General features: G+C 47.4%; 1 protein-coding gene across 1 annotated transcript in view; it reads left to right on the top strand.

The window, feature by feature from the left end:
* Positions 1 to 12,855, top strand: part of Slc14a2 (solute carrier family 14 member 2) — a 441,163-nt gene that overhangs the window by 364,580 nt on the left and 63,728 nt on the right. The window contains exon 5 of the mRNA XM_076555557.1: positions 12,214 to 12,398. Within this exon, the coding sequence (XP_076411672.1) occupies positions 12,225 to 12,398 (174 nt within the window). The 5' untranslated portion in view covers positions 12,214 to 12,224. The remainder of the gene's footprint in view (positions 1 to 12,213; positions 12,399 to 12,855) is intronic.

Here is a 12,855-nt window from a genome sequence, read left to right as displayed (position 1 = left end):
CCCTGGCAATTCCCTCTCTGTCTCTAGCTTTCATGCTGTGGTGTGTACTACCCCTTTTCTGTCACAATGCACTGAACTCTTGGAAAGTGTGAGCAAAATACATCCTTCCTGCTTCACAATGTTCCTGACACAAATTCTGACTAACATGTTCATTCAGCATTGTGAGTGGGACAGTCTTCTGTTGCACAGACATAATCTACACATTGCAGGATATTTGGCCTATGTTCTACCAAATAAATCCTAGTGATATCTCTCTGGCATTGTAGCAATTAAAATGTCCTTCAACTTCCATCCCCTACCCACTTCCATCCACCTGTGGAAACCATTGCAGCAAAGGTGAATTTTCTTGCTCATTTTTTAATTCCTTGTGATGGGGACACTTAATAGGTGTTCAGCAAACACTTGTGAATGACGAGTATCTAACACAGGATTTACTATGGAGAAATCAGTGCTTTAAAAAGATTAGCCTTCCTAAATATTTATTCTAGCAAATCCTCTCATTAAATCTCTGTAGTTGGAGTCTTTAGAGCTGGTGAACAACCCCAGAAAAGGATGAGAGGAGTGTGGCCAGAGCTGCTATGTGCTGACAGTTGCTAGATACCAGTGTGCTATCCTCCACACACTTCCTTATGAGGCAGTTTTCAACATCCCTGCTTCACAGATGAAGAGAGATCAGAGCCCAGCATGGCTCTGCAGTAAGTGGTCGAGCTAGGGCTATCCCAGTGGGTTTTGTTCATCAAAACTCACCCTGATTTTAGAAAACCTGTGCTTGAGTGTTTTTAAAACTCCATTTATTTTCCAGTGACTTCCAGAATAACCTTTCCATAGCCATTGATATTTAAATTTATATAGACAACTTATCAGTCACGTTTGCGAGGCTGGATGACAAGCACATTGGCAAACGCCTGTAGGGACCTCCAGAATGAAAACACCCCTTAACACACAAGCACTGCAGGCCAACCCTGAGTGGCTTTTTTCAAAGTCTGAAGGGTGCTCACTTTGGAAATCTGGTTAGTTGGGCACAAAGGAGGAGAAGGAACTGGATAAAACTGAAATTGTTAGGTCCTCAGCTCCGTACTGAGGCTTTGATTCTCCCTCTTGGGTAAACTGGTCCCGATTTGTCTATTTTGGAACCCAGCTAGATTTCCAGGAGCCACAGGGCAGTGGGAACAAGGATTGACTATTGCTTTGTCCTTAACAAGATTCTTAGAGAAAGGGGCAGAAGAGAAGAGGCGGCTGCCTGGGGAGTCTCAGCTTGGAGGCTGCTGCCCATTACAGCAGGATGCAGGGCTTAAGGACAGTCACTGTGTCCCTGTACACTCCTGCTCAGCACATCCTTCAGCAGCAACATTCCAGCTTCTCCTATGCAGCATCTCTCCATTGCCTTTTCTCTCCTGTCTTCTTTTTAATTCTTTTCTCTTTCTTCTTCTTTCTTTCTTTATTGAATCTGAGTCTCCCACCCTTCCTTTCTGTCAATTTTAACTATACTTCTCTCTTCCGCCACCATGCCCCTTTCCACTCCAGGCGGGATTTCTCTCTTCTCTCTTTGAGATTGCACACACTCTGACTACTAATGATCTTTATGATCTACTGATGTTCTCTATCTAAGCTCCAAGCACCCCACTGAAGTTTACATCAATGCTTCATAAAGTCATTATGCTGGTTAGCTTTTTATCAACTTGACACAAACCAGAGTCATCTTGGAAGAAAGCTCCTCAGTAGAAAAAAGAATTGCCTCCCTGAGATTGGTCTATATGCTAGTCTGGATTTTCTTGATTAATGATTTATGTGGGAGGGGCCCAGCCCCAGATGATACACCCCTGGGCAGTGGTCCTGGGTTGTATGAGGACGCAAGAGGACTGAGCAAGCCATGTGAGCAAGTCAGTAAGCATCATTCCCCCATGGTCTTTGCTCAAGTTCCTGCCTCCAGGTTCCAGCCCTGAGTTCCTGCCATGACTTCCTTCATAATGGACTGTAACCTGTAAGCCAAATACATCCTTTCTTTCCCTGAGTTGTTTTTGGGCAGTGTTTCATCTCAGCTCTATAAACATCACTAAGACAGTCTCACCACTAAGCTCCCCAATCTTGATTCACCTCAACTTAGGTCCAGGGGGCTGTGCAGCTGTCTTCCTCCGGGCTAAGAAAACCAACAAGCCATCTGTCTCCTCTCCATGATTACATCTGGTCTGCAGAGCAAAGGGAGGTCCGTTATGGAAGATGTGAATTACTAAGGGAGTTCCATTTCCATAAGCTACACACTTTTATTTCTGAGATTGCATGCCACCTGCAACTGGCTTCCTGGGGAGTCTGCTGTTGGTGTGACCCTGAGAAGGCTCTGAGAGAAGCACAATTTAACTTCCATGGGCCATGACACATGCTGAAAATGCTGGGATGTTGCCATCTTGTTTCATCTGGAGACAGGGGATGTAAATAGTCTTTACAGTCATGAAGCAAGCTTTTGTTGTGTTTTGGTTTTGTTGTTGCTAAATGAAATCTGGTTTTGCTTATTTTCTGAATGATTTGACCACTAAGCATAAATTGTGGAATCCATGAAGATTGCTTCCATGCCTCTCCCTTCATCCCACTTCCTCTTGCTCGGTGTTCTCCACCTTTCAGGACCCCGGGTTACACCTCCGCACCTATGTGAATGAGTTAAGGGATGGCCTGACCCCTTCACATACAGATCCTGCTTCCAAGGTAGTGCTGAGAGCCTGCCTGCCTACCCTCCCAGGCGAAGCTGGTCCTTAGCACTCACCTGGAGTGGGCAGGCAGCAAAGAGTATGTGACCAGAAACAAAGACAGACCTAGGTCAAACTCTTCAGACTTGATTGCACATTACCTGTAGTGCTTCTAAAACTCCTAGTGCCCATTATAGGCACTAGGAATGTGGGAAGACCCATTAAGTCAGAATCTTTAGGGGAGAAGACTTGATCTCAGTAGGGTTTGGTTTGGTTTGGTTTGGTTTGGTTTGGTTTTCCAAGATAGGGTTTCTCTGTGTAGCCCTGGCTATCATGGAACTCACTCTGTAGACTAGGATGGTCTCAAACTCAGAGATCTACCGGCCTCTGCCTCCTGAGTGCTGGAATTTTCTGTTCTGAGAACTTGAAGCAAGGAGCAGTCAGATCTAGCTGGTGAGCTTCTGTTCTCCTTAACTGGCCAGCAAAAGACATTTGGGAACGGTGGACTTGGTAAAGTTCTATAATCCTGTCACTCCCTTGTATTGGAGGCTGGCCATGTGTGGCAACACACAGTTGGCATCTTTCCCTGGAGGTCTGATTTTCTCTAGCTCGGCCTTCCCTGCACCTTCAGATCATTATCAGAGCCACAATCTCTCCTACTAGCCACCTACGGCGTTTGCCACCAAGTCAGGCTATGTGGGTGAGTCAAGAGCATTATCATCGAAAATGCCACCTGAAGCCAATTTTGAAGAATTGCAGGTTTTGTGGGAAAATCCACTGCCTGGAAGGACTCCTGCTGATGTCATATCATGCTGAGACATGCGATACAAAGGCAAGGAGGAGGCACAACCCCGGGATGCTGGGCTAAGTTAATCAAGCCCCAGGCTTCCTTCTGCTGGTACTTAAGAGAAACCATTGCCTGCCTCCTTTCGCTCACCTACCATGATTCTAATGCCACTATAAGCACCACCAGGCTACCTGCAAGAGGACCTTCAATATTCTTGTCTTTGGTGTTCTCGGAATAAGAGGGTCCAGGAATGGTGCCTGGGGAGCATGTCCCAAGCACCACCTTCTCACTCTACAGTGGTACTGCTTTTAAAATGTGTGCAGAGGAAAGGATCAATGTTTGGTTTGGTTTTTTGAAAGTCAAGGTGATAGATTGTTTTGTGATAGATTTTTACTAGAGGAGGTGTAACTCACACACAGTCTACTCACCCCAGGAAGGGAACCCATGATAGACCAAGTAAAGCTTTCAACAAAGCTCAATGACTATTTTCAATCAGTGTTGCTATGGGTGAGGCGTTACTCACAAGCAGCTAGGTCGCTGAGAAGCTCACTCCGACATGATGGCTCATGAAAGCTGTGTCCTGGAGCATGCTGCACAGTCTGCAGGCAGCTCGACAGTCTAAGACGCTTCTGCTTCCTATGGTTCAGCTGCCTAGAATCTCTTCCCCAACAGTTGCTTGCTACTCTCTATACTGCTGGGGAGTTGCCCTCCAGAGTCTTGCAAGTTTCTGTTCTCACAGACATAACCCCTTTGATGACCTCCTGCGTCTCAGGAGCCCTGGCCTCTGCCCTCCAGGGGATGTTTCAATTAGAAGGAGAATGCCGTACAAGTACTCAAGAATAACCGAAGTCCTCGGGCCAAGTACAGAGAGACTTAATCCTTGCCTGAGTGGGGGAGGGGCTACGTACCTGCACACAGCAAGCCATCTTCTCCCTGTAGTGAGAAGGACATGTGTGCTTTTACACATGGAATCCAGGGTCACAAGCTTCAGCTACACAAAGTTGGACTCCAGGGAGCATCAGTGACTCAGCAGCCCATAGTCACCTTCAGGGAAGGGTCAAGGACCCACAGCAAAGGAGTTGATGATGGCACTGTAAAAAGGGCCCAGGTTTAAGCATGAGGTCAGGTCAGGTCCCGGGTCAACTTCCTATGTGACTTTCAGCAAGTACTCTCGTTTCTCTAGGCCTGTCAAATAAAAAGAACAGTATCTCCCAGTATCTCCCCCTCACCACCACCACCACCACCCCTGCCAATATGGTGATAACCTCAAGAAACTGCTGCGGGGGGGGGGGGGGTTGTAAAAACATGGTGTCCATGATGATCCAAAACACTCCAGAATTTGGACAGTCATAATCTCCAGCCTCCAGTGATTATTTCAGTCAGTCCGTAAAAACTATTTAATGAGCACCTACTATGTAGACAATGCTGTATGGACTACAAAGAAACTGTCTGTCTATAAGAGATGGTGTATAAACAGCAATGGCAGAGATAAGCCCATGGGATGGGCACTAGTTTTGTCTATGTCTCATGGATGAAATGACCAAACCGAAGCAGAGAGGAGGTAGGGAGCTTTCCCAAGATTTGAACCCGTAAGTCTGGCTCTATACAATCCCTACTCCATAACATTAACTACCCAAAGCCACCTGGGCACAGCTTCGAGTACTGGAGTGAGGGAAGGGGGAAGGAGAAGAGAGGGAGTAGGGAAGGAGAAAGGGAGAGAGAGACAGAGAGAGACAGAGAGCGAGCGAGAGAGAGAAGAGAGAGAGAGAGAGAGACAGAGAGGGAGGGAGGGAGGGAGGGAGGGAGGGAGGGAGGGAGGGAGGGAGGGAGGGAGAGAGAGAGAGAGAGCCTTTCAAATATGCCAGGGGAGAATTAGGGGTGCCTCTAGGAAGTCAGAGAGGAAATGTGGCAGTGATGAGCTAGAATACAGGGCCAGAGTTTGGGGAGAGCCATGCTCATTAAAGCAGAGTTGAGCTAGGCTGGGGGCGGCCTGGCCCAGAAGGGAGCGTATTAATACAGGAGGCACACATGGAGAAAAACCTGATGGTTTAGTAACCGCCTCTGATGAGGGTGCAGTGAGGCAGGGTACAATATGTAGAAAACACAGAGGGATTATCCACTTTAAAAGCATCAGCTGAGAAGGGTTTGGCCACCCCCTGCAAATACCCTTCCAAACTCATTAGTGTCTCAGAAGAAGACTCAAAGGGGGTTCCATTTCTTACTCCCAGGGCCACACCCAGAGTTCCCCTGCCAGCTATAGTGCCCCAGCCCAGGTCCTGTGGGAAAACCCAAAAGATACATCCACAGGCCCACTGGTCAGCAGCTGTCTCTAAGTGTAGACAGTCTGCAGCTGACCCAGAAAGGCTATGCTCCGCCTGACACTGGCCCTCTCAGCCTGAACCTCTGGCCAGTGAGATAGCCTTTCTGTCCAGATTAGATTTGGTGGGCTGGAGCTGCCAAGAAAAATCTCCGAGCATCCCGACAAACGGCAGAGCCAAGCCAGCCCCTTCCACAACCCACTCTGAGAAGGGTACAGCTCACCCTGGCCCAGTGACCAAACTGTTCACTCACTCTATCTACCTAGTGACTGACCAAAACGGCAGAGTCTGGGGCCTTATATAGAGAACCAAACCAAAGGAAAACCAAAAGGCCTGGCCAAGAGAAAGGAAGGCTTAGGATCAACCAACCCTTAACTTATCTCTAAGTAGGGATGTTTCATGTGTTGACGCGATGGACAGAATTTGAACCAGAAAGGATGAAAGCATGGTGGGGGGGGGGGGGGAAGGGGGGTGAGTTGCTGTGTTATAATGCCTCATACATCCGATGGATGGCTTCCACTAATGGGGCCTGTTCCTGTTCACATTAAAAAAAAAAATCAGCCTCATGGGACCTGTGGAATCTTAGGCAGTAGGAGCAGCTCACCTATCAGAAGCGCTAGGATATGGGAGAGCAACAGGCACCCCCGACCTTGGATCCTAACTAAGGTTCTAAAATCCTATGGAAATTTTCCCTGCATCGGCTGCAACACCACTCAATTCAGCACGTATTCTGAGAAGCCCGCCGATTATCCTTCCTTCTCAGAACAGCGTAAATGGGCCATTTGAGAGTCAGCCCATATCTACACTTAAACCGTAGAGACCATGATGAGGAGAGAACCTTGACTCCACACTAAACCACCAAGGCCAAGGCCAGTCCCACCCAGGGCAGCAGGAGTAGACCAGATGGAAACTAGCCCTTCCCCTTTGGCCATGGGTATATGTAGAATGATCTTTTAGAGAAAAGAGCCGAAATAAAATTTCAGAATTAGAGGGGTAGAGTAGAATCACATTTTCTAAACATTGGGAAAAGAACTGGGGTCTCTGTCCTGTCTTTGATGGCGACACCCTTCCTGTGTGCCACTAGGATCCATACTGGGGATTCCCGGAACAATTCAGGGTTGTTTTTCAGGCCCTTTGACCTGGAGTATGATTCTCTACTTGCCCACAGACCCCAGAGCTAACATGAACACTGGACCTCAGTACCCCCAGCACAGAAAGGGCAAGCTGGCCAGGCTTGCCTTGTCTCACCACATTCCCCTCAGCGTCTAGTCCACACTGTCCTTCTTCACCACTCAAATTCAGCTCTTCTTAGACAAGACCTGGGGCCTTTCAACTTAAGGGAAAGCTATGAGTCACAGTAGGTACCCAATAAAAATGGGTTCTTACAAAGAGAATGGAGAAGTCAGTCTGTTTGGGAAGCCTGGCTTTATGGAGAGATGTGGGGCTGATCCAAATAGCCTTTCTGTCGGTACTTCTGAGGGAGAAGAGAAGGTGTGGGGCAGCCAGGGAGAGAGAGAACACGCCAAACAGATCATTATGTGTTCTTGGAAGCCAGTTTAATGGACTGGCTCAAAGCAGGGCTGGAAGCGGGCTCTGAGGCCCTCAGTCAGGACGTGGCTGGGGCAGAGATCCACATTCAGTTCTACCCAGCGGAGACGCCTTATGGAAACTTTTGAAAGACTCTTTGAGACTTAGAAACACAAATATCACATGTTTTTCTCTCAGATGCAGAATCTAGACTTAAATATACCCATGAAAAGTTGAAGGGGGACTGTGATGGGAGAGGAAGAAGGGCGATGGGGGGAAAGAAAGACAAATCACATTTTTCCTTCCTAGGAAACCTAGGAGTGTGCGTATGTGCGTGTCTGTGCAAGTGCACACACGTGTAAAACAGGAAAGCAGAAGGTGAACCATTTGTGGGCAGGCTGGGGCCTGGCAAGGGCTGAGGAGCAGGGGTAGGGGAGAATATTGGGTTGGTGAAAATATAAGCCAAATACTATGATCCATATGTATGAAAATGCCATAATGAAACTATTTTACGTACTAAAAATGTAAGAGAAAAAAAGGAAGGAAAAGAAGAAAGAGGTTGATCCTGTCTTAGATCAGATTTCTTGTCCTCGCTCTGATTTTTCTAGCCATCCTTCTCATCAATTTGGAAGCACTAGAAGGAAAATTAAAAGCACAAACTGCCTACTGTGTGCCAGGAACTAAGTCAGCACTTCTATTGTCCTAGGAATCCTAGGTTGCCCTTTGAAGGGGGCACCGTGGAGGCCCACACAGTCTAAGCAGCTGAGGCACTTTCCAAGCACAGAGACCTTCTCTTTATGAGGCCATTTTTGCCACACATCCCACCACTGCCCTCAAGCCAAAATTCCCCTTGTTTGAACAGGATAAATATTCCCATGGCAGAGGAACACTGTGTTCCCCAGAGGAGACGCAAGCACGTCGTTCCGGCAGAGGCCACGTGGGCTTATGAAACTAAGTGCTGGGCTGAGGTCCTGGCCTGGAGCCTGGGGCTCGGCATCAGCTCTGCAGACCTCAGCTAAGTCCCAACAAGGCACTGAGAGTGACAGGGAAGCTCAGGTTGGGAGCCAGGTCTGACCCTGACATTGCAGCAAACTGCCAGTGCTCCGAGTCTCTGCTTCCTGTAGGCACTGCAGTTAAAGGTGGATTTCTCTGGCCAGTGCAGGTCATGCTGCAGTTGCATGAGAAAGTATTGCTGTCTGCTGCTCGGTACCTTGATTTTCTAGGCCATTGTCTGCATACAGCAGGGATCGGAGCAGAAAAGAAAGCACCTTTTTTTGGAGAGTACTTCTCTTACATGACCATCAATCAAGATGCATCTAAAAATTTTGATTGGCAGCATTTCCTTCTCTCTTTGTGGTATACAAAATGATCAATATGTATCTTATAGTCGATAGCATCTTAGAGTCAGTAAAATGTAAGGCTTTAAAAAAATCAATATTATTCTTCAACAAGACCATTAGTGGGTTTTGCATGGGTTTTTTCCAGAACATCTTTAGTCCACCCAGATGGATTGATGGCTCTCATGTCTGGGTATCTGTCTTCCTCGCTATTGTTATAGTTGAAATTTTTATCAAGGACCCAGAGATGCTGTATCAACTTTGGGCCACTAGAGGGGGAGAGAACATTGGGGGACAGATTCCCGGTCTCTTTGTGCTCTGAAGACTTCTGCTTTAGCCTGAATCTTTCCAGTATGCCCCTCCACAACAGTGCGTCCACCCCTCACTTGATCCCCACCTGCAGGGTCAGATCAGGTAGAGGGACCCCGTTCCACATGGACAATACTACCGACGCAGGCTGGATTCTATGTTTGTAGAGCTACATAAAACTCGGCTCTGGTTTAATGAGCTGATCTCGGGAGCACAAAAAGGTACTAGTGTAGTCATGGCCAGGGCTCTGTCTGCTGTAAATGCAGAGCTGTGGAGGGCCCACCCTCTTCTTATGCCATTCAGAGACTCCTGAGACCCACAAGGATTGTGGAGCTTCCTGAGGAAAAGTATTCACTTTGCTGTCATGTGGAGTCTTATTTAAAATCCCTTCCTCTGTCTTCTTTCTCTCCCTCTTTCCATCCTTCCTGCCCTCTTCCTTCCTTTCCTCTTTACACTTAGTGTTAATTGTTGAATACTTACTATAGGCCAAGAACTGTGCCAGGAGCAGAGACACCCAAGTGAGGAGAGCCAATCACTCTCTTTACGAATCTTGAGTTCTGGGAGACTTACAGCAATCGGCTACAAGGACAAGTACTGGTCCCCAGCAGTATCTGTTTCTATATAAAACTTTACAAATCCTTGTGGGTCTCAGAGGTCTCCACCTGGCTTAAGAGAGTGGCCATCCACCAGGTGTGTGTTTCCAGGAGGCAGAGCCTCCTTGTCGTGACTCAGGGCTGTTTCCACTCCAAGGTGGATCTGGGAAGGCTTCTCTGACAAGGTAACTGAAACAAACCCCACCAAGTGAAAAGTGAAGGACAGACCTTGCAAACCACGGGCCTGCCTTCACAGTGCCACCACAACGGAAGGAGCCCAACACCATCCACTAGCCAACAGAAAGCCTGTGTGGAGCCCAGAGCCATGGGCCAGAGACGCTTGGCACATGCTAAGTCACATGGGAATTTGTAACATAGACCCTTGCTTGTGCATTAAAGATGTGAGTTTTGCTCTGAAGTTGTTTGGAGGGAGGCAGTTCATAAGTTGGCTTGGTTGGATTTTGTTATTTAAGACGGTCTCTGGCTGACCTGGTCAAATTTGCAGGACTCCTCCTGCCTCGGCCTCCCATGTGCTGGGATTGCAAGAATATATCACCATGCCCAGCTCCACTGAGGGTTTTAAGTATAGAACCATCTTTGGTGGGCTGGTACTTTCTTATGAAACCACTTTCTAGAACACGGCTTGGAGAATCAAGAGAAGAGCAGACACGTCCAGGTGGCAATGACCAGAGCAGAGACGAGCAGAGCAAGCTGACAGTGACTGTCATCATAAGGCTACTCTTTTGAGGACAGAATGACTAGGTTTGGACAGTGACAGAGGAGGGATGTCTGACTCCAGGCTTTTCTGGGAGATGGCTTAAAACGAGAACTCCGTCAATGGAGGCACCTTCGAAGGAGAATGGGGTTTGGAAAAGCTGGGGTTTTGCTACACAAGCATGAGAAAGAGAGAGGGAGAGAGGCAAGGAGAAAGGGACAAGGGAATCCAAGAGGGAAATGACAAGCCGTGACACCTAACTTGGTCACAACGGAAAGGGATGACAACTAGCTGCTAGAGCCAGTAGGTCAGAGGCCTCTAGGAAGTCAACGGGCTGGGCCGTAAGGGTCAGTGGGGCAAAAGGGTTGAAAGCACAAGAGGCAGGCTGCAAAAGAGAAATCTACCTTTTGAGAGTTCGCATAGGAATAATTTCAAATCCATGGTTTGACTGTGGCAACTGGTGACTGGAAAGACTCAATGCAAAGAAGTCCTGAAGATGAGAAGCCAGAGAAGGAGCAACAGACATTGAATTAGTGTCAGGAGGAAGATGCCTGGTTGAAGCACCTAACGCCTTTGCCGAGGCAGGGACCAGGAAGTCAGTAAGAGCAATGAGCAGCTAGAGAGGAGATGGTCAGTGTGAACCACGTGGAGGACGGCTACTCTGCACACAAGGGGAGAGGTGGTCTGGAGGCAGCTGCAGAGGGCGAGAACTCCTCTCAGTGGGAACAGGAAAGGAAATAACCAGGGAGAGGGTGCTAGTGCAAGGATAGACAGATCTTGATCCCTTCCAGAAGGGACTTGGGCAATCCGTGAGCGTGATGCTGAGTATAAGGAAAGGTCACACACGTGTTAGAGATCTTCAACAGAGAGCAATGGGGGAAAGGCTAAATAATACTGAGAGGCAACTGTGCACGGGTTCAAAGCCACTCTCAGAATACAGCAAAGTAAATACAGGCGTGCATAAGGTGAAGAGTGCCAAAAAAGAAGGGACAGAATAATTGAATGGGAGGGAGGGATGAGATGTGGAGTATTACCAGAGGCAGCAAGGTGAAACAAGAAACTGGGGGCCTCCAGCAAAGGGCGCTCCTGGAACAAGTCACAGCACAAGCCCTGGCCCTAGAAGTAAAGGAGACAGGAGGCCCACATGGAAGAGAAAAGCCCCTCATCCTGGCTGTGCACAGCTTCCAATAGAATGTGCCAGGGCTTTGTGCCTCTGTGTCACTCTAAGGAAGGACAAGAAGAAAGACAAGAACGGTCACAGGGGACACGGGATAAAGAAGGAGGATTAGAGACCGACTGCAGCAACATGGTTTCCCTAGCAACATAGTAAATGAGTTCCTTCTAGACCCCAATCAGTGCTGGATTCTATGTGCATTTACCACAGTAAGAATACATTTCCAACTGACTACCGTATTGAGTTGGCACAATGGACATGAATGTTGGAGAGAAAAAAAAATATGTAAATGATTTTAAAAAAGAGAGAGAGAGACTTTGCCTAGATTCAGGTAAATCTTTACAAGAAAGGGCTTTGCTCTGGACATGGAAGAATGGGGGTATTTTAAAGGTAACACTGTTATGGATGGAGGGGTAGCCTCAGGATCTTCTGACAGCACCGGCTGTAGGCAGATGAAGTTCCACTTAGGCCTGGGGATCTAGCTCAACTGGTAGAGTATTTTACTAGCATGCTCAAAACACTGGATCATGACCCTGTCATCTCACAACTCAAAGGGTAGAAACAGAAAGATTAGAAGTCCAAGGCCATGCTTGGCCACGTTCAAGACCAGTCTAGGTGACACGAGATTCTATCTCAAAATATATCTATATTCCATTTATGTCACAGCTGAGCGCTCCAGGTCAGATGCCACGCCCCCTCGTGTGTTGGTTTGCCCTTAGCCGAGTCCCTTGTGCCCACCCTCATCCCTCTGTTCTCTCCCGTTCCCTCTGAGCAGTCATTCGACAGATGAGTGACCACCCCCTGAAGGAGATGTCGGATAGCAACAGCAGCCCTCTCCTGCCAGAGCCTCTGGCCAGCAGATACAAACTGTACGAGTCGGAGCTCAGCAGCCCTACCTGGCCTTCGAGCTCCCAGGATACGCACCCAGCCCTTCCTCTCCTGGAAATGCCTGAAGAAAAGGTGAGCCTGACCTGCCCCCTACCCTGTTAGGATGGGTCTTAAGTAGGCATCAGAGGGCAAAGAGGTGAAAGATAATTTGAATCCCGATACATTTCCATATGGATTTAAGGATCGTAGTTTCTATTTCTATAGAAAAAAAAAAAGATGGCTTGGGTTTTGATTGAAATTATAACAAATCTGTAGATAAGTTTAAGGACTATGGTCATCGTGATAAGACTAAGTTTTCCAATCCATGAACATGGGATATCTTTCCATTTATTTTGAGCTTTCTTTCGGTGATGTTCTGTACACATCTTTTTTTAAATTTATCTACAAATACGTTCTACTTTTTTATTCTATCATGAATAAAAATGTTTTATTAATTTAATTTTAGATTTTTTTAAATGCCAGGGTCTGAAAATGAATTTGATCCTCTATTCTATAGCTTTGCTAAGTTTATTCATACTTCTAATCAGAC

This window comes from Peromyscus maniculatus, chromosome 19, assembly GCF_049852395.1.
Source record: "Peromyscus maniculatus bairdii isolate BWxNUB_F1_BW_parent chromosome 19, HU_Pman_BW_mat_3.1, whole genome shotgun sequence".
Lineage (NCBI taxonomy): Eukaryota > Metazoa > Chordata > Mammalia > Rodentia > Cricetidae > Peromyscus > Peromyscus maniculatus.
This window is presented reverse-complemented; position numbering and strand designations above follow the sequence as displayed.